The sequence below is a fragment of the Callorhinus ursinus genome, unplaced genomic scaffold (genome assembly GCF_003265705.2).
Source record: "Callorhinus ursinus isolate GAN/ISIS: 27379988/994484 unplaced genomic scaffold, GSC_fseal_2.0 scaffold97, whole genome shotgun sequence".
In the NCBI taxonomy this organism is placed as follows: Eukaryota; Metazoa; Chordata; class Mammalia; order Carnivora; family Otariidae; genus Callorhinus; species Callorhinus ursinus.
Window position 1 is genome coordinate 1,725,378 of NW_027397159.1, and position 21,276 is coordinate 1,746,653.

At 54.2% G+C, this 21,276-nt stretch overlaps 1 protein-coding gene across 12 annotated transcripts in view; it reads right to left on the minus strand.

Moving 5' to 3' along the window:
• Positions 1-1,259: 1,259 nt before the first annotated feature.
• The window catches only part of RIMBP2 (RIMS binding protein 2), a 78,619-nt gene continuing 58,602 nt past the window's right edge, over positions 1,260-21,276 (minus strand). For 3 of the 12 annotated variants that reach the window (XM_073888853.1, XM_073888854.1, XM_073888862.1), the window contains 8 exons: positions 19,361-20,032; positions 17,670-17,787; positions 14,334-14,518; positions 13,642-13,810; positions 9,489-9,589; positions 8,110-8,181; positions 4,702-4,836; positions 1,260-2,315 (listed from right to left, as the gene is read on the minus strand). In XM_073888853.1, coding sequence (XP_073744954.1) covers positions 2,070-2,315; positions 4,702-4,836; positions 8,110-8,181; positions 9,489-9,589; positions 13,642-13,810; positions 14,334-14,518; positions 17,670-17,787; positions 19,361-20,032 — 1,698 coding nt within the window. In that variant the 3' untranslated portion in view covers positions 1,260-2,069. Of the gene's footprint in view, positions 4,215-4,701; positions 4,837-8,109; positions 8,182-9,488; positions 9,590-13,641; positions 13,811-14,333; positions 14,519-17,669; positions 17,788-19,360; positions 20,033-21,276 lie in introns of all 12 variants that reach the window. The other 9 variants (XM_073888857.1, XM_073888859.1, XM_073888858.1 and 6 more) reach the window with 9 other exon arrangements.

Here is a 21,276-nt window from a genome sequence, read left to right on the forward strand (position 1 = left end):
TCAGTCTTTCACCATTACGTATGGTGCCGGCTGCTAATCCTATCAAGTTGAGATAAATTCCTTTCTTTTCCTAGTTTCCTGAATAGGGATCGAATTTTGTCCAATGCTTTTGCTGCATCAAAAGATAGCTTTTGTCTTCTGTTCTATTGGTAAAGTGTGTTGATTTTTTCTCAGAAAGTTCAGGCAGCCTTCATTCCTGGGATGAGCTACAGCTGGGCATAGTGGATCAGCCATCCATTTTGTACATTGCTGGATTTAATCTGCTAATATTTCATTAAGGATTTTTTTAAAATTCATGGTGCTCTTGGTCTGTGGATTTCTTGTAATGTCTTTGTCTAGTTTTGCTGCGGACTCTGCTGGCCTCGGGAGTTGGGGCAGTTTTCTTCTCTCTGGAAGTGTGTACAGCTGGCATCATGTAGTGTGCGAGTGTTCAGGAGTATTCACCAAAGCTAAGCCCCTCATTATTCCTGCGGGTTTGCCGGCGTTTGGGTCTGCCTCCATATTTTGGGAAATTCGTAAATATTTTCAAAAGAGTTAGAGAAACATTACTCCTGGCTACCTTCACTATCTTTGTTTTGTTTTGTTTTACTGTGGTAAAGTCTACGTAAGAAAATGTACCATTTCAACCATCTTTAAACATGCGGTGGCATAAAGGGCATTCACACTGTCGTGTGCACCATAATTTCTTGCGTCAGTATTTCTTCAGCTGGAATTTATTTTTTCGTGAGACTTTCCGTTTGACCTAGCATTTTTTTTTTTTTTACATTAGTGCATCAGTTTATTCATCTTGCCTAACTGAAACTCTGTGCCCCCTGACCTTCTGCCCCGGCCGCGTGGGTTTGGCCGGTTCAGATCGCACACAGGCACGAGGTCACGCGCGGCACCTGAATTGTAAAGGGACCAGCGTAAAATAGGACAAATACGGTTCGATTCGCCCCCCGGGGCCCCGGCTGTCTGTCTGTGAGTGCTCCTCAGGCCCAAGGAACATTGGCTCCGTCCGCCAGAGCGGGCTGCCACCAGCTGTCGCCAGCAGCACGAGGGGACGGCAGTTGGTGACCGACTCCTGAGTGCTGGTCACAACCATTGCGGAGAAATAGGGAGTGCCGGCAAAGGCAGGGCCATCGAGTTTCCTGGTGCACACGGGAGAAAGGAATCCCGAGAGGCCGCTCTGGTCAAAAGTGTTTCAAACGAAGATACGGAAGAAACGGCATTGTATAAAATAACAAATTTTATTTCTATAAAATATCTTACACTGACCGTACACATGCACGCACACACAGTACTGAACCACACACGGACGAATTTCCTTTTAATAAATGTACCACACACTAATATATTACAATTTACAAGAGAGTTTTTGAAGACACAATGGGAAAAGCTTGGTCATTCATTTATAAACCTTCCGTAAATTACAAAAGAAAGGCAGTCTGAAAAGTATGTATAAAGAGTAAAAACAATTTACAAGTGGACAAGAATTACAAAATAGTAAGCAATCCGATACACCAGCCGGCAGCTCTGTGAGTCTCTTGTTCGAGGGCCCATGGGGGAGCCTGGTGTGGAGCCGTGTGGACGGGCTGAGCTTAGGAGGGTGTGGGTGTGGCGTGTGCCTCGGGGGGGGGGCCGCTTCCTGCGTGCTGCGCGCCGCGGGCCGGCTGTGGGTGGCGTGGGACAAATAATGGAAGTGGCGGGCATCCATACGCCACCGAAGGGGACGCTGGAAGCCATGAGCGGTTCTCAGCTTTCTGGCAAGTTGGAGGAGCAGTAACTTCTCCAAACAAAGTGACTTTCTCACTCTTTTTTTTTTTTTTTTGAATGATCTGAGTAAGTAAACATTTTCTGTGTGTTGCCCGGCTCGCTGCGGAAAGGCGAAAAGCCAGGGCATCAAAATGCACGGCCTGCACGAGTGACTTCAGAGCGCTGTGTGAGGGTGAGGAGCACTGAATGCACGACACGTACAAAGTTACACGGTAGTTTTTATTAGACAGTACAGACCATTGTGCGTTTATAAGGCAGAACATCAAGGCGGTTAAACTAGGAACTTTAAGACCAGAGTTAAAGAGAGTGATGCATCATGAGGCAAGCATTTTGAGAAGGGGTTGAGGTGGAAACCACTGCTTTAAGGGCGGATGACAAACGCACAGAGGCTGGGACCCCGGGCGGGGAGCGAGCCCCTGGCCCCTGGGTGCTTGGGAGAGCCCGCCTCCCGTCAGGCCGCGGGCCAGAGCGGTCGGCACGGAGGCTGGGAGGGGGCACCAGCCGCTCTTTGTCCTCGCCGTTGGCTTAAAGTGGACGGCAGTGCAAAGAGCACTTCTCTCCTGGTGTCAGGGGAGAAGAGTGTGTTTTTAGGAAGTACTTGAGTCATTGAAAGCCCTAGTTTGGAATCAAAGAGCATGACATGGGTTTGGGGGAGTCGTCCAGAAGCACATGGTCATTTCACTGCACCCAGCTTTTTCAGCAGTTTCTTGCCTTTGGAAAGCAGCCCCTTTTTCTTTTTCGAGGACATTTCCCTGCCTCTCCCAGGACTACCAGTACCCACAGATGACGGAGGTGACCCCGAATGGAGATGGGCTGTGGGGGATGGCGCTCTCCTTGCTGTACCTGAACCCTCAGGAGGAACCTAGTAGGTACAGTGTGACAGTTCATTGAGTGCGTGAGCGCCAACAACATCCATCCGCTGGTAACACCGCACGGCCCCGTCCCCCGCCAGCAAAGGTAAGGGGTGGCTCGTGTCTTCCTTCGGGGTTAAAGGATGCCACGAGCGCGCGCGCCCCCCCACCCCCACCCCACAGCGGCCCTACGGGGGGGGGGGGGTCTAGCCATCCACGTTTGGTCTGCGGTTTCTTTGTCTTCAGGGCAGGGGGAGGCCACGGCTTTGGCCAGACAAGGCTAGGTAATAATTTGCTTTGTAAATTAAGAGCCCTAGCGGAGGGGTGGGGGCAGGGTGGGGAGCAGAAGTCACTTTTTAAATTAGGTTACACGAAATTGGCTGAGTGCCCGTCAGTAATCTTAAAAGCAAAGGTTCTTAAAGGGGACTTGTTGGGTCTGAAAGCGGCTGGGGTAGAGGAAGTGCTGATCTTGCCGTGTGCATTCCTGGGGAAGTTAGTAGGCTAGAGCGATGGCACACACCAGTTGAAAGAAAAAAAAACTAAAATGAACCTCAATCGCAATCAAAGGAAGCTTAAAGGCCCTTACTGCATGCTTTCATTACTCCCCAGGGGCCGGACGTGAATTTCTGCCCGCAGAGTGCGCACGTAGTGCCTCGGTCTACGGGGCTCGCCCGGCGGCTCGGATGCGCGCCTGACGGCCCGGCGCCCTGTCCTGCGCCCCCCCCCAACTCTCCACGCAAAGCCCTGCCTCCCTCGAGTGTTCGGTAGCCAGCAGGTACAGGAGAGGAGCCAAGGGCTTCAAGCTTGCTTGGATTTAGAATCAAGGTCTAGTTCCAATGGAAGACACCTAGTAAAGCATCCCAAGCACAGCTGAAGATACCGTCTACTCCGTCCAACGCCATCACTGTAGCCGCGTGGCTCGTCACGCCTAGGACTGCACTGGTGCCCCACGGTTGGCCCGGCCGCAAAGGCCGGCGCTCGGGGCACGGGCTTGTGCTTTGAGGAGGGAGCCTGCGCTCTCTCGAGACAGAGGCACGGACCTGACCCTGACAGACTGGTTGGGGTCAAGCCCGCAGGGGGCCTGTCAGAGCCAACTCTGCATCTGCCCCCTGCTCACTACTCATCTGCTCAACCTCCTGTGTTTTTAGAGGAAAATTTCCTAGAGTAAACATAGTGGTTTAGGTTGTGCTTTTTTTCCAAGAGTGGCTAACAATGCAATATGCAGCTTTAGTTACGAGGAGACACTGCAACACTCTCTACGTAAACAAACAATTAGCCTCTTAAGAAATATGTTCCCAATGTTGGCCTTCGAAATATTCTTAATGTAGATAGTAGGAAATGAGGAGTAAAGATGATGATTTGACTACAAATTCAGTTGCTTTACAACTGAGACCGAGTAATAGCCTACTATTTCAGGCCCAGTGGTTTTTTGAGACATATTTCTTTTTGTTTTTGTTTTTGTTTTTAACACCCACAGTGAAGCCTTGCGTCTCCCGCACTAGTCCGCCTAGCGCCGCGGACGGGGCTAAATCTGTACGGGTATCTTCAGTTGCTCACTTACGTGAAGGCTACAGTGCCTGATTAAGGTGTGAAATGAACACTCTTCTTCTGTTTCCAAGCAGATGAGCAAAGAAATAAAAATATATATATATAAAAATATAATATATAAAAACTGGCAGTGATGAAATAAAATAAAAATGAGACACTAAACATGAATGTCATCTTCTAGTTAATTATGCTGGAGGAGGTCTCTGGTCTTTGCTAAGAGAACTGAAATCCTAGCAGGGCAAACGAACGGAAGGACTAGCCATCCCCTTCACTCTCACCCCAGCTGGAATGCGCGTCTACAGGGCAGGGCGGGGACTCCCTTTGTGAGGAAAGGCAGATGGGTTAGAACCGAGAGGGGGCAGGTTTTGTGAAACAAATAAGCAAAAGTGAGAATGCTTTAGGCACAACCCCCAGGGAAGGGCAGAGAGAAAAATTCAGGGCATGGGCTTTTCGGCCCAAGACGCAAACGTATCCACGGGAGGGCTGTGTGAGAGCGAGCGTGGCCGAGGGGGCAGGAGTCGGAGGTGCTGGGGGGGGGTCTGCTTACCCGTTTTGCCTTGGAGCGCATTGGCGCGTCTCGGGGGTAGTGGCACGGTGCATCAGAGAGATAGACTTCCACGTCGTCAGGCACTTCTTCCAGGAAGTTTGAAGGCACAAGGCCTTTCTGCCCGTTAAGTTCCCCCTAAAAACACAGCAGAACAAATTACTCGATTTTCCCAAAACCTCCTTCTTGCTTTCACCACAGGAGCAGAGCTCTGGGGAGGGTTGCCTGCGGGGTCTGTTCTGGTTCAAAGGTGGGAGAACTCAGAGGGACTCCAGTGTCTCCAAACTATACCCTGATCAGGACAGTGACCTCGGGATGCGCTCGAGGGGCAGGGTCCCATCCCCAAGGTCTGCATCTGGCCTGTCTGGGGTGGAGCTGAGGAAGCTGTGTTCTGGCCAGCGGCTCAGGCAGCTCCCAGGAACCAGTCCTCGGGACCACCCCACGTAGTGGCCATTGACCCCCCGGCTGACCTCAGCATCCCTGGGGAGCTTTTAAAGACACCACTTGAGCAGATGCCCCGATCCAGACAGACTGACCCCCTCCCGAGGCCAGCAGGCGGTCCAGCGTGCGGCCCAGGTGCGGAGCTACGCATCCGTCCCGTGCACAACCACATTCTCACCATAAAAATGCAAACAGTATGGGGGACATGAAAGTGTCCGTTGACACCTCCCGAGAGAGGATACTGCTTCACGTCCGTCTGCTCCCTTCCAGAACTTTCTCTCACATCTCTACGCAGGTACATAGTTAAGGTCACCATCCACAGGACATCTGGACTGAGCGGGTCACGGCCACCATGTCACTTCCTCCCCACTGCCCCCAACGCCCACCTGCCCCACCAGTGTCCAAAACCAAGTCCCAGACTGGCTGGCCCCGGACTACATGGGAGTCTGTTGCTCTGTTTTCCAGTCTAAGAAACGACGGCATGAGATGCGCAGCCTACTCCCTGATTAGACACTGCAGCCAAAGACACCACCACCAGGGTGAAGAGCAAACCTACGGGATGGATGGGAGAATGTTTGCAAACTACGGGATGGAAGGGAGAATGTTCACAAACTACCTAAGAAGGGGTCGTGTCCAGAACACATCGAGAGCTCAACACAAGAACCCGATTAAACAACGGGCAGAGGATCTGCATCGCTATCTCCAGCCCTCCCCCGCAAAAGACACACAGACGGCCAACAAGTACACGGAAGGATGCTCAACGTGAATTAACACGAGCATCTTAGGGAAATGTAAACCAGAACCACCAGATACCACCTCACATCTGTTAGGACGGCTACTACAGAACACAGACAAACAAAAATTTAAAACAAAACACAGACAAAATGTTGCTGAAAACAGGGAGGAATTGGAGCCCTCATGCACCTGCTGGGGGGGTGAGAAGTGGGCGCTGCTGAGGGCAAAACCATTTGACCCAGCAATTCCACTCCTGGGTCAAAACCCGAAAGATTTGGAAGCAGGGTCCGAGGGACGTGTTTGCACACCGTGTTCATCACTGTATTACTCACAGGGGCCAGGTGTCCATTGACGGGCGGACAGGTGACTAAACCACGTGCACCCAGCGTGGAGTCATTTTTGGCCTTCAAAGGAAGGAGAGGGTGAGCTGCGCTACGGCGCTCTGCGCAGCGAGGTAAGGCAGGCGTGAGAAGAGTCCCCGTGTGGGAGGCCCGGAGGGCAGGTGGATTCACGGGGACGGAGAGGAGGCGGGGGGCCGGGGACGCGAGGGGTAAGGGGCGACTGGTGTTTGCTGGGGATGGAGTTCCAGGGCGGCAAGCGGGGAGGAGTCCTGAAGGCGGACGGCAACGCGGATGTATCACCACCGCACTGTGCACGTAGAGATGATGAAGAATGTGTATTTTATCCCAATTAAAAATAAAAATTGATATAAAAAAAGAGGTGGTCCCAGGTACCTCCCGTGTCTTCCCAGCAAGAATCCCCTCTGAGCCCGAGACGCACGCGCCGGATCTGGCCACCCGCCCTCTCTTCGACCCCAGAGCCCCCGTCCCTGCCTCCTTCCTCGGCCTCCTCCAGGAGCTAAGGTCTCTCTCGGTGGCCCTTAGAGACTTTCCCAAGGACACCTTTGCTGCTTACTGTACACATTTCCCCGGGGGTTTCTCCCACATTGAGGGTCACAAATCCCGTCTACACCAGCCACTCCACAGTCCACGAGCCCAGTCGTCAGCCAGACCCTCCTCCAGCACCAGCCACGCCTGCTCCTTCCGGGGAGCGCCACGTGGAGTCGTGGCTCGGTGTGGGGACCGGGTCCCGTGGAAACGCACGGCCTCGTCTTCACATGCGCGTGGGCACGCACACCCGGACAGTCCCGCGCCCGCAGACGTGCAGACGGGCCCCTGGTCCGGGCTCCCCGAGGAGCTCGGGGGACAGACCTGCCTCTTCCCCTCAGTCTGCCGGGCTTCTCGCGCGGTCCCGCGAACGCCACGTCAGAAGCGCACGGGACCGCCTCGCGCTGCCCCCTCCGCCGCACGCGGCTGCATCAGACGTGGCCACTAGCATCCTCCAGGATCGGCGGCACGGATCCCTCTGCTTCATGGAGAGGCTCAGACGTCCTGTTCACACCCTCAAGCTCAGCACTTGCCAAAGCACATCTTTCTCTCGACTGTGCTCTCACGCCCCTGTCCCAAGGGCACCCGCCGCCTGAGGCAGAATGTGGGCGTCTTCCTGGACGACACTCTCACCCCATCTTAATAAAAGAAAGGGGGGGTGATGGGGGGGGTAGGATCCCTGCGCGAGATGGCGGCCCTGTCCCCCAGCCCCCCCGGGGCGTGCACCCCGCAGGCCTGCCAGCTGTGTCCTTCACAGCCCTGTGGGCTCGGGCCCGGGGGGGCGGCACTCGTGGGAGGACCACCAGGGCAGGAGCACGGCGCGAAGCCCACCGGCATTCTCTCTTTGCCTCAGGAAACGTCGGGAGGGTAAAGGACGGAGGCTGCCCCCGGGGCCACTGAGCCGGGAGCCCTTGCCCAGAGCCTGGTCCCCGCTGCCAATGGCCATCAGCTCCAAGGAAGGTCAGGGAGGAGTTCTACACCCTGTTGGGGTGGATTAACTAGTAACTTTGCCTATTTGTATTCCTTCCTCCTCCCGTATAAAAACCTATACCTTGCAAATAACCAGAGAGTTAAACTGGTACCTGTTTGGATGGAAGACAATTTTAGATCGAAGAATGGGAATACATGTCCTTTGTTTGCAGCTTACAGACACGGAAGTGCCCCCCTCAGAGCAGGAGGGATGGAGACGCTCACAGCCCCTCTCTCTGTATCAGACGAGCCTCAGTGACAGGGACCTTTCCGAAAGTCATAGGAAGCTTACACATAATTGTCGGGGCAAGAACACGCAAGCGGAAATAGACGTGCAAAATCAATGAAATGGTGCTTTTTTGATTTTTCAAAAACTTACATAATAAAATCCATCTTCATCGATCTCACCGAAAACAGTAATGATGTCTCCGGTGCAGAACGTCAGCTCTGCCTGTGGAGACAGAACGTCAAGTTAGTAATACCTTCGACACGGAGTAGTCGGTTTTCCTTAGAAAGTTCTTCCTGGTTTGCTCTAATGATTTCTTTCTTCTCATCTTTCTGGCGTTGACCTGCTCTCTCAAACAGGGAGGAGGGGTAGGAGCCGACGAGTGCCTCCGTGCATGGCGCCTCAGGGACTCAGGGAGGACGAACAGCTCAGGCTGCAGCCCGCCTCCCCGCAAAGCGCCCCGCGCGCTGTTCCCGCCGGAGCTCAGTGTGAAGCGTCTGCCTTCGGCTCAGGTCATGATCCCGGGGTCCTGGGATCGAGCCCCACGTCGGGCTCCCTGCTCCGCGGGAAGCCTACTTCTCCCTCTCCCTCTGCAGCTCCCCCTGCTTGTGGGCTCGATCTCACTCTCAAATAAATAAATAAATAAAATCTTTTAAAAAAATAAAATGGAACCGGTCAAAGAGTTAACTTGAAAAACCCAGAACTTCAGGGAAAAATCCTCTGCAGTGTAAGGACCGTTAGATAACTACCCTTTCACTGAGTGCAAAAAACCTTTACTCAATTATTCATTCTCTACCAAGTGTCTGTGCCGTGCCAGGCACCAGCCTTGAGACGGGCACATGGACTCTAGTGGAGGGTGCAAACCCAGGACAAAATAACATGTGGGTTAATCTCTGAATGTGAAGATGAGGGAAGGAAGCTGACCTCTCAGGCCACCAGGCGTCCCCTATGAATCGGGTCCATGCAGAAATGCTTGCAGAGTGCGCACTCTGAATCTGAACAATGAGCTGGGAGCACGTGGGGCACAAGGAAAACCGTGGGTGACAGATTTGGACACAGCTGTCATCTGAGAAAGCAGGTCCATGGGCTGAAAACCGAGCCTCTCAGCTCTGGAGGTGACTCCCTTCCTGCCTCCCAGGGCGTCAAGGGCCACGCCGGCCCAGGCCACGTGTGTGGAAGACACGGGGCCTCCTCCTCAGCTTCTGCATGTGGCGGGGGGGGGCAGGGGGGACCTTACAGTTCTGCTTTCGCTTGGGGCTGTTATTTCTGTCTTCCAGGCGACCCTATAGGGCTGTCACCTGAGGCAGAAGATCGCAGACTGCTCCCCCCGTAGTGTCCCGTACGGGGACCCCAAGCCACGGCGACGGGGCTCATCAGTGGCTGCGCGCCTTCCCTGTCTCCTCCCGCCCAGCGCCCTCACGCCATTTACTGCATGTACCGACCCTTCCAGATCCCATGGCCCCCAGGCCTCCGTGCAAGGAGAGGCCCAGGCACCGGCCGTGAGCCACAGCGGAACGACGCCGGGCGCGTACCTCCACGTCGATGTTAGGTGAGCTTTCTCGCGGGTCATAATCGTACAGGGCCACCACCCTCCGCGTCGCCCCCGGATGCCTGCTGCTTCTTCTGCTTCTCTCTGTTTACATCACAAGGAGGAAAAGAAAGCCATCATGTGGTTATTCCGAAAGGAGTGGCGCCCCCTCTCCCTCGTCCCCAGGGCAGCAGGGCACACGTGGCCAGCAGGACCCGACGACCGCTCTCTCCAGGGCCTCGTGCTCGGGGTGCAAGCACCAGCGAAGCCTCCAGCTGTGGGGCCGGTCGCCCTGAGCTGCATGTTCTCGTATGTTTGCTCTGGCCCAGTACCCCCCTTACAGCAGCGAGGACGCTTCCCTTCCCCGATGTGTCCGTCCAACTGGGAGGCTAAGATGAAGCAGGGGATCCTCCGGAATCATAGCTCCAAATGGCTCTGGGCAGCACAGGACGGCGCGTTTCTCCCAGAGGACCTGGCGTTGGTGCTTTTCTTCCAAACACAGCTGCTCGGTGCCTAGAACTGGTTTTTGGGATTCATACAAAGGAAAACCATTGAAGGCACGTGTTTAGAAAGCAACTGACGTCGGTCCTGTGCCCTTCCGGGGCGTCCCGCAGGTGCAGGGCTGGCTGTGTGCGAAGTTCCAGACATCGGCCACGCTTGGGTCCTGCTCCAGCGTCGCTGCTGTAATTTAGAAAGCGCGAGGGCACCTTTGCAGGGCCTGTGCATGTGTGTTTCCTTGAAACAGAGCACAGACTTCCTGCAGGGGTGCATCCAGTCCTTCTGAGTGTTGTTAATTTTCCAGGGGAGGTGCAAGAATGAATCCCTGCAGGTGTTAAGAAGAGCCCAGAGATGCACTCTGTCCAGCGTCTGCTTCCCACCATGTTGGCAAGCTCACGTGGTCACGTAAGCCCCGCAGTCATCAAAATAGAGGACAGTTCCCTCAGCCCCCAAACTCCCGCCCATGTCTTTGTGGTCACCTCCAGCCCAGGTAACCCCTGGTCTGTTTTCTGTCCCCATACTTTCACCTTTTCTGGAATATCCTATAAATGGAGTCATGCAGGGTTTAGAAACTGGCTTCATTCACCGGGACAATGTCCCTGAGCTCCCTCCATGTGACTGCGTGTGTCCGCGGTGCTACTTTTATTGGTGAGGAGCATCCCCCTGTCTGAAGCATCAGTGACTTGGTCCACTGTGCAGGGGATCAGTGACGTGCAGTGCAGCCGCCGTGAGCGCCCGAGCAGCTGTGTGAGCGCACAGAAGCTCCATTCCCCCAGGCGAGGACCCCAGGAAGGGGTGGCCGGCCGTCACCATGTGTCCAACTGGAGACGGACCCGCCGCCTGTTGGGCACAGCAGTCGTGCCACACGGGTTCGCCTCCAGCGGACGCAGCTCCGGTCCCACGTCGGACCCGGCAGGGGCATCCTGGCTTCTCATCGCGCTCTAATCGGCACTCCACGGGTCCCGTTATGCATCCCTCCACCTGCTCGTTTGCCATCCACGAATCCTCTGTGGCAAAGGATCTCTTGGGTCTTTTGCCCACGGTGGCGCTGGTGGTTTGCTTTCCTGTTATTGAGTTGTTGAGCGCAGTGTGTTCTCAGTACGGTTCCCCGTTTGGCCGGGTCACTTGCAGATACTTGCTGCAGCCTGGGGCCTCGCTCTTCGTTCTTTTCATGCTGTGTTTCTCAATTTTAGTGAAGTCTGACATCAGTTCCTTCCTTTTCTGTGTCATGGTTTTAGTGTGATGTCAAAGAAATCGTGGCTTCCTCACCATGAAGTTCTCCTAGAAGTTTCACGGTCTGTTTTTATACTTAAGACCGTGTTCAATTTTAAGTTCATTTTTTGAGTTTGGCAGGAGTGTGGCCCGAGCTTCATTTTTCTTTGCCCGATTCCAGCACCCATTATGGAAAGACCATCCTTTCCCCATTGAACTGCCCCCCTCCCTGGGTTGGAACTCTGTGGACGCTGCAAGCGTTTGTCCGTTCCTGGATTCGCCCTGTTGCACGGATCCCGGTGCCTCTGCAGCCTCCCACACTACCTGGTCTCCATCGCTCCCCTGTGTGCCAGCCGTAAAACCCGCTTGCACGAGTCTTCACTGTGCTTTTAAAAAATCATTCAAGCAACTGTAATCCCTTTGCCTTTTCGTACATGTTTGATTTAGCACATCGAATCTACACGGATCCCTGCAGAGACTTGGATCAGGCAGGTGCGTCCCATGTGCACAGATGTGGGCGGGGGGGGTGCGTCCCACGCGCACGGACGTGGACCGGGGGGTGCGTCCATCTGCAGGTCAGTTTGGGGATGTTGGATGTCTTCATTGCCTGAAGTCCGGGAACACGACGTCTATTTACTTGGGGATCCTTGGATTTCCTTCCTCGCCATTGGTGGTCTCCCCCACACACAGCGTGCGTGCATTCAACCCCTCCTTTCTCATGTCTTTGTCACATCATTGTAAGTATTACTTTTTAAATGTCAAGTTCAAATTTTTCACGGTTAACATTGGAAAAACAATTGCTTTTGCTAAGCTCACTCGTTAGTTCTAGGAACTTCTGTTCTAGATCCTTTGAGATCTTCTAAGTAGATTTTCATGTCATCTGTGACTAGAAAAAAGTTTGTCTTCTGTTCCGGTCTGCATCCCGTTTCCTCCTGTCTCACCGCACGTGGTGTCAGAAAAGGGCCGCGAGGTGGACACCTGGTCCTGCCCCGGCCGCAGGAGGCACGTGCTCAGCCTGCAGTGACAGTCCTACTTTGTAGCACTAGAAGGGCCTGTGGAAGCTCAGTCCGGTTCCTTCAAAAGTCACGTTTAGAAAAAAAGAATACAACAAACAGACATGTAATCTAATTGGTAACATGAATCAAGCCACTGTTTTCTAGCGGAGCGCTTGCAGGTTTGCTGGGTGTGTGGTGCGTAGAGCCCGCTCCCGCCCTGACCCCATCACGGTGGCCTTGGGAAAGGAGTTGGGGGTATACGGGGCTCAGGGAGCTTCGGCTCGCGGACTTGACTTGGGCGGTGTATTCACAGAAGCTTCAACTAACAGATGTGGGTTTCAACTTGACTGTAAGTTCATTCATACCAAAGAGGTTGAAACAGTGTATTTGATTTTGTGATTATCCTTAAAATTATGCATATTCTTTGAGCCATTGAATTTTGTCTCTGAAATCTGATTTAGAATTAAGTTAACTTAATGTTTTGAACTATTAAAACCTAAAACACAAATGACATAAAACGGATCTTTCTCTCTGCAGCCATTTAGAGAAAGCAAAGGCCTTTGTAATGAGTAGATTTTCCCTGCATGTGGGCACAATTAGAGATCATAAATGTAATGTTTAAATTCACTGAAAGTAGTTTTGCTGTGTACTCACTGGTGCTTGCAAATTGGGTCAAGAAAAATGGAGAAGTCTGTCATCCGTCCACATTAAAGCGTGAAAATCTTTTCTGCCTTTTGGATGAGCAACACCCACCTGGATGGAAAGCATGGCACGACCTCATCACCTCTGACCCGTACTGGGCACGGGCGGAGGCTCACAGCCCACCCCCGGCGTCCCGGGCCGTGCGCACCGCCCGAACACAGCGCGGTCGCTCCTCACGGCTCTGGGGGCCGGAAGTCCGAGGCCGAGGCGCCGCAGAGTTGGGGTCTGGGGAGGACCTGCATCCTGGTCCACAGACGGGTCTTCTCCCGTGTCCTCGCGGGGTAGAGGAGGCGAGCGACGCCTGTGGGGCCTCCTGGGTGAGGGTACTGACGCCCCTCTGAGAGTTCTGCAGTCATGACGTCAGCCCCTCCCAGAGGCTTGGCTTCCTGACACCAGCACCGTGGGGGTCACATGATAAACTTACACATTTTAGGGGGACACAACATGCAAAAACAACCAGAAAGCAACTAGTCTATTTTCTAGATGGGACAGACTTTTAGTAAGCAAGGCTGCACTTCATCTTCCATTAGAAAATCATCTATGTTTTTGTAAATATTTAGGTACACAAATGTCCCCAAAGCACACAGGACCATCACAACCTGGTTTGTAGAGTGGGTTCATTTTCCATCTGGAATGGCCCAGACCGGACCCTGTCCACACCACCTCCTGCTCCTGGCTGGCGCGGGGCGCCAGGGGAAGCAGAAGCGGCCCCACCAGCAGGTGCAGGGGTAAGCCGGGGGAGGCTCTTACCTATTTTCTCCACGGGCGTGTTCAGAGGAAGGAAGCCTTGTCTCAAAAGCTGGTCCATCATTTCCTCGTCGTCCGCCTGGATTTCTGAGACCATGTTACAAGGAATCAGGCCGAGCCGGGCACAGGTCTCCCCACGGTAGAAGCCGTCCGCGTCTTTGTCACCATAGACCTGCAGCCGGTGCGAAGGGCCAGTATGATTGCCGGGTCGCAAGCGCATCAGCTCTGCCGGCGCGGAGCCGCGTGTCATCACAATGTGTGGGAAGAGCCCCATGGTCACCAACACGCGCCCTGCAGACGTGCACATCTGCCCCTCCACCCACGCAGCCACACCTGAGAACCAGCTTCTGCCCCGGGGTCTGGACAACCCGCTGGTCTCCCCATCAGGGCTCTGGCTTCACTTTGCTGGGTGTGTGTGACGAGATCCCACCCAACAGAGGGGACTTTGAGACTCCTCCTAGCGGTGTCGCCGTCCATAGCAAAGGGCTTCCTCCGAGAGACGGAGGGCCAGGCTCTCTCTCAGGTTCCTACTTCAGACTCACAAGGTCCCTCCTCTCTGCTGGTCCGAAGGCTGAATATATAAAGCAACAGAACGAGCCTGCCCTTGGGACAAGCTAAGGACCTACAGTACGGTGACAGCACCCCCCCTACCCTGGGTGCCCCACCTGCCCGGCAGCCCCCAGCCCGGTCCCCACCTTGATGATCTGTCCTTCCTTAAAAGGAAGCTCTTCTTCGGCAGCATCTGGATTCGGGGACATGGTGAGGGGGTCATAGTCAAAAAGCGCCACAAAGATCCGGGCTGGGAGCTCTTCGGCACCTGGGTCGGTCTCTGACTCTTCGTAGAAGTCTGGAGAAAGGCGGTCGCGCTCACTGTACTCGTCTGGGAGCATGTGGGGACAAAGGCAGAGGGCTGGGTGATTCCCGGACTTAGAGACGTGTGCTATTGTAGGAAGTGTGGTTTAGAAGATGGGATGGTGGAGGTACGGTAACTTCTGTCTTTACAATAAATTTGTGGTCAATACGCAGATCGACACAGATGGGTTTGAAAAGGCAGCAGCTGTCATGGAACTCGAGTGTGGGACAGGCCATCCGCTGCGGAGCAGAGCCGGTGGGACGGCCCCCCACCCCCACCCCGGTCACCGAAAAGCACTTGCATGTGAGTCAAAGTTTGGGGTACTTCACCGAGCTGCTCACTTAGCTCTACATACTTAGGTGGTGACAAATGAATTCTTCACGTATTTATTGGTCAGACTGAGAGAGAGAGAGAGAGCGAGCGAGCGAGCACAAGCAGGGGGAGGGGCAGAGGGAGAGACAGGCTCCCCGCTGAGCAGGGAGCCCGATCCTGGACTCCATATCAGAACCCTGAGATCATGACCCGAGTCAAAGGGACCTCGGGGAGGTCACAGTCCCCTGGTCAGAATGGGATCTCCTCGAGTGGGGCACCTCACGTGGAGCAAAGACCAGCCATGATCCAGCGAGAAACCGCACCCAATTCCATCCTCCTGCGAGTCATGGATCAGTGTCAGGAGGCCTGCCTCACTGATTGTAAGGTCGAGAATTTACTACATCCAGACCAACATACTTTTCCTCTTTTTAAATCTTTTTAAGTCACTGTTTTCTTAGTTTAGGACACCTAGAGAATATGAAAAGGTACAGTATTTTTATTCAATTGTGACTGCATTGCTTCTTAAAAATCTATTCGGGGGGGGGTGCCTGAATGGTTCAGTCGGTTAATATCTGACTCTTGATTTTGGCTCCGGTCGTGATCTCAGGGTCGTGAGATCAAGCCCCACGTTGGGCTCTGCACCAGGCATGGAGCCTGCTTCAGATTCTCTCTCCCTCTGTCCCTCCCCTGCTCATGCTCTCTCTCTCTCAAATAATAATAATAATAATTAAAAATATATTTAGGGAGTATACGGTCTACAGAGTTAAGTTCCTCTGGAAAAGAAAATGAATGCTTTTGTTGTGGAGCAGATTCCTAAAACAATCACTGATAATTGCACAAGAAAAATGGAAGTAAATTGGGACGAGGGGAAGAGTCTGTTTGCACGTCACTGACGGTTCCCAGGGGTCACTGGCCGCTGCTGAGCACATTCCACTTTTGTCCTTTGAAACGCTAATAGGTGCTTCTGTGTGTGTGTAGGAATCAAAGCATTTGATATTAATCATGCTTTTTTGTGCTTTCTTGCACTGCTACATAAGAAGTCAGGTACAATTAAACCAAATCCATTATGGATTATTTAGCACTTTTTTGAGTTGCATTAAGAGGCTTTTTTTTTTTTTGGTTAAAACATTAGCATTACTCTCTTTTTGCTAATTTAACTAGTGTTTTACTAAGATGAAAACACACGTGCAGCCTTTTGATTTCTTTATGGTAAGACACACCCAATCAAAGGCCTGTCAGAGGCTCCCCGAGGTTGGGGTCAGCTGGCGAGACCTGGAGGTGCCCGTGTCTCCCCTTTGCCTCTGCGCCCACCAGGCCATTTGCAGCCCCTCCCATAGCTGGTCCCTCTGAGTCCCAGGAGACCGGGGATGGAGCCTCTGCAGAGCCCCAGTGCCCTCGCGGCTAACGCTTCAACCACGTGCACTGCAGTTCACGCCATGAGCCAGGCTGTGGGCTTCACGCATGACAGCAACAGTCCAAAGGAGATTCAGAAACCCGCTTCCACAACAGAGAAGACCTGAGTCTGGGCCGCACACCAGCCCCGCCCCACCTCGTTTCTAAAGACAGCCAGTCCCCCCAAGCCCTGCACCTTCTATGCCAGGAGCACCCCTCAGGCTCGGGAGTGACACACGGATCATGTGAATGTGGCACCAGGTTTAGAGCCCCCGAAACTACCCGGGCTCTGCATGATGTAACCTGCCAGGGGATCCGTAATGGGAGACCAGCGTTCACCAGTGGGACTCTGCGTACTTTGTCATTTTTCAGTGAACTGAAGACTCTTTTTTTAAGGATCTTGAGTATTCTATGACATTTTTACTGATCAATAAAAACATCCTAAAACTGTAAAGGTAGAAGAGGAAATTTTTTTCTCCATTGTCTGGACTCTAAAGAGAAGAAAAGTCTGGGGGAAGGACAGTAGTTTAGAGGGTCTGTTTTGCGTCATCCCGTCTGTCTGTCCTGTTAGTTGACGTGAACAGAGGCGACTGTCTCCTAAACCTAGGCTGTGTGGCTGTGACGAGTGCAGCAGGTGTCCGGAGGCCCTAAGCTGCCTCCCCGGAGCCCCGGGTCAGTCTGTTGTACACCTGCCCCCTTCCCAGCTCTGCCTGCCTTGTTTTCACACGTGCGTGCCTTTTCACAAAAGGCCCGTTTGTTTGGGCTGATTACCAAGTTCCATTATCTTGTGTGAATACCTTTTGGAATTGTTTTTGCCACGATTCATTCCAGTGGAATGAGCAAACCTTCACCCACCACCCCCTTCCCCACCAGGTCAGTCACAGGGACTGAAATGATAGCTTTCAGCAAGACTGGCTCAATCCCAAAAAGGAATGAAGGGAATGGGCACAGAACGCCAGAGGAGGGCTCATGAGCAAGGAGGTGAGCCCAGGGAGGAGGGCAGCCCACGCTCCAGAGGCCACATCAGGCCTCGTGGGGTTTCCCGTCACACTGAGCCCCGCTGCCAAAGCACTTGATGCATGCAGAGAACTCTCCGTTACTCAGGCTTATGTAGGTGTTTGCAGTTTGGCTGCCATTCCTGCTTCTTTGACCACGAGCATCTCATGAGAGCACAAGCCGGGATGTGGAGAAGCAGCACCCTGCACTCTCTCCAGGCCTCTCCAGGAAAGAAAAAAATCGGTAGGGAGAAGATTGACATAAAAAGCCAATATGATACTTGAGAATACTTACAAATAGAGTTCATTTCTCTTATGCCTCTTTCTGCCTTCTTTTTGCCATAAGTAATGGAGAGTTTTCTGTACGTGGTTGAAAATGCTACTCCTAATAAGTTTGTAAACACATTCAGATCAAGGATTGAGCAGCCATGTGCTTTGGGGTCGGAAGAGAGAGAAAGGTGTCAGCCAGGCCCACTAACCGATGGGCGGGACCATCATTGGCCGGGACCGCTGAGGACCAGCACTGCCATGGGAGAACCTTCGGCCCACGTGATCCACCCTGTCGGCCCGTCCTGCAGACACCGGGTTTCCTAAAATCTGAAGACACAACAACACAGTCATAAGTCTCGCCAGCCTTGGGAAACAAGAGAATTAAGTTAGCCAAATCAACTCAACTTAGAAGCAGAAGCTCTAAAGGCAACTAAACTTAGCTTTTAACTGAAAGGTTAGCTGAATAACCTGGAAGAGAAAAAGGCTGCTCACCCCAGCCACCCTGCCTTCCACACCAGAGTTGTTTTTCGACACACAGAGGGGAGTGGGGGCAAGAAGGGTCTCCTTGGGAGGCACTGTTCTCTGCAGCTCCTGCTGCCAAAGCCAAATTCTTGGAACCAGAGTGAGTGGCTCAAACCCAGCTCGTCACAGCTCCAGCACCTCTGAGCACAGAGGACCCTCAGCTAGTCTCAGGACAGCCTGCCCTCCTGCAGCCCTCACAGACGTGGGGGGGTGGTCTGCACTTCCAAAATCCCGCCTGGGCACAGTTGTGTGTGCGGTTACCAGAAACTCAAAGACAGAAGTTTCTGTGCATTACCAGCTTTGAAACTCACGGCAACATCTTGGCCCTAATCCGAAGACACCAATTTTCAGGGCTGACTCGGAAGGATTTCCTTTATGGACGGGTTTGCTTCTAATTTGCACTAACGGTCAGAATCATACAAGAGAATCACAGCAACACCTCCAGCTCACTGGTAAGTAGTTGGAGTCGGAAAGGTCTCAGGGGCACAGGGAATGAACGGTGGTCAGAGAGTCCCGGTGATTAGATGGCTTGTTACAGGTGGGGGACAGGGTGTGGGCCACAGGTGGCAGGTGACTCAGTGGGGGCCAGGTCGGTGCCCTCGTGTGGACAGACCATGACTGCGCGGGCTCAGAACCAAGGCCTGGTGCCCCCAGCGGCTCACCTATGCTTTCATGGAAAAGTTCAGCATGGTGGGAGCAAATGTTCTGGAAAGGGGACACAATATAGAGATGAATGAAGCCGAATGAAACCCTACTCTGGACAAACTACTAACAAGCCTGGAACACAAGGCAGGGGGATGCATCTAGAGCTGATGGTAGAAAATTCATTCTGAAAACTGCCCCCTGGAAAGAAAGGGGAAGGAAAAAAAAAAACTACTTTGGAAACAATATGTAAAAATGGATGTCTTCAATAATTGCTCCTCCTTGTTTTTTTCCAGTTACGAATGAAGACCAAACACACCAGCAAAACCCAAACCCATAGCCACAGTCAGGAAACACCCTTGACGGTGCGGGTGGTGGTCGTAACAGGTCCCCGGGGGTTTGTTTTGAAAAGATACGTGTTGCCAAACTTTTGGATCATCATAGTTCAGCTAACCCTTAATTAAAATTTAGATTCAGTTGTCCTTTAATTAAAGCAGCCATAATCGTCGCTGATTCTGTGGGGTGGGGGTCAGTATTCTAAAGCAAAGTAAAGGGGTCGTCAGCATGGTCAAAGATCGGGAAGCAATGGGACTTAAATCAAAATGCATGGAAGTGAAAGACAGCCAGCAGAGAGGCTCCCCAGGGATGGACACCAACAGAAAAAAAAAAATCAGGGCAAAGAATGAAAATGGATTGGTTTGGCAAGCAGATGTGAGAAGAAGTTGACTGCACACACCACAGGGCCTTCTGCCACCCGGGGAGGTGCCTCTGGGGCAGTGGCCCTACTGTTGGGCATGTTTATGCTTTTCTTCCAGACATCCCGCGGGCCTTGGTGCCCCGGGGGCTCCTCCCAGTCATACTTCCTGGGGGCGGATCTCTCTGGGCTCGGGTGGGCGTCATGGCTCCTGAGGACGTCGCTGGGGTCCACTTGCTCCCCAAAGTCCTCCTCGATGCTGCTCTGCCGGGTCAGCGTCCGCCGCCGGGCCAGCAGCGGCCTCAGGCTTCTCCTACAGGGACAGTGCCCAGGGCCCAGGCTGCACCTGGCCGTGCTCCTGAAGCTGAAACACAGCTCCTCCTCACTCCCACAGTCCAGGCCACTGTCCGGGCTCCTGCTGGCCGCACGGCTGGACCGACAGCCTCTGTCCTGCAGAGCGAAGTCTTCCGCACCGGGGCCGACAGCCGGGCCCCGGGGCTCGGCTGGGAGCCAGGAGGCCTGCAAGGCCTTGTCCCCATCGTGGGCCCGGACCCTGGCCGAGTACCCTAAGCCCTGTTTGTGCAAGAACTCGAGGTGCTCTCCCTCCTCGGCTACTTCGGGGATACTGAACAGCCTCGAACTATGCGGGGTCTGGTGGGGGTGCTCAGGCCGCTCCAGGAAGGCCCCCTCGGTGCTGCTACTCTGAGAGCACTCCTTAAGGGGGTGGTGTGTTAACAGGGGGTGTGACCAAAGTGACATGGGGGGAGGAAAGAAAATAGACAGAATTAGTCTCAGAGGCCATGAGGGGCAGCAAGCATGCGTGTACTCGTGGGGGCGAAAGGCATGCTCTGGCCGGGCTCTGAAATGAGAACACAAGGTTAACGGATGGTGCGTGGTGCGGGGCAGGGGGGGAGGCGCGGCGGGCCAGGGTCCTAGCCTGGAGCAGGCGGCACACCCAGCGCAGGGGAGGCGGGCCGCGGGGCGTGGCTGGGGACAGCGGGCAGCCAGGGGCGCGTGGCCCTGGGAGGCCTGCCACGGAGCTCAGAGGGCGGCGGGAGGGGAGGGGCGGGGGTCTGTGCGGCGGAGGCGCACCCCACGGAGGCCCCGCCCACCACTGCCCGCCACCCTCCCCACCTCCAGCAGCGCTTTCTCTGGACTGAACTCGCGTGCGTGACAGCCCGGCCTTGGCGCTTGGGCGCCTTCCGGCTCCGGGCTGTGCGCTGTGCACAGCCGAGCTCCGTCCGTATCTGCAGAGGACCTGGTCGGCCTGGCTCTCTGGATCCCAGCCCAGAGTGCGTGGGGAGCTGCGTCCCGCCATCCTGGGCCCGCCTGGCACAGCGCCCTCCCGGGGCTGCCCCAGGCTGGAGGTGCCTAGCCACTGTGTCCCCACCCGAAGTCGCTGCGCACAGGTTCTCTCTGCTGGGGCATCCTCCACGCCAGCTGAGCGGCGAGCGCCCCCGGACTGCCTCTCCAGACAAGGCCCTTCCTCCCTGGGCCCCGCATGGGGCTCTGCAAGCTGGGGACCCTGGTGCGTTTACTCCAGAGGGCCCAGGAGCTCAGTGTGGGTGGTGAGGGCCTGGGCCAGCGCCCTGGCCTCTGACCCAACCCCTCCCCTTTGCTAACCTGACACCTGCGTGTTTGTGAGCGTGAAGAAGGGGTCTAATCTGGTGGCTTCTGGGGCAGGGCTGGTCTGGGGGAAGCTGGCTCAGTTGTAGGGAACTGTCGTGATGCCAGATCCCCAAACTGTCGGACTTTCTAAAGAACTCAGAAGTCCAGGCCAGCCTATAAAATCTCCTGATTTAAAAAAACAGATGGGACAGCACTGTGGGCAAAGCAAAGTAAGCCTCTCCGCCCACTGTCAGCTCCCAGGGGCTCTCCCAGGGGCTCCCCCAAGAGGCCCCCCTGGCTGGCAGGGGCGGCACCAGGCTGTGGGCTTTTATACCCAACTTGCTGCTCTC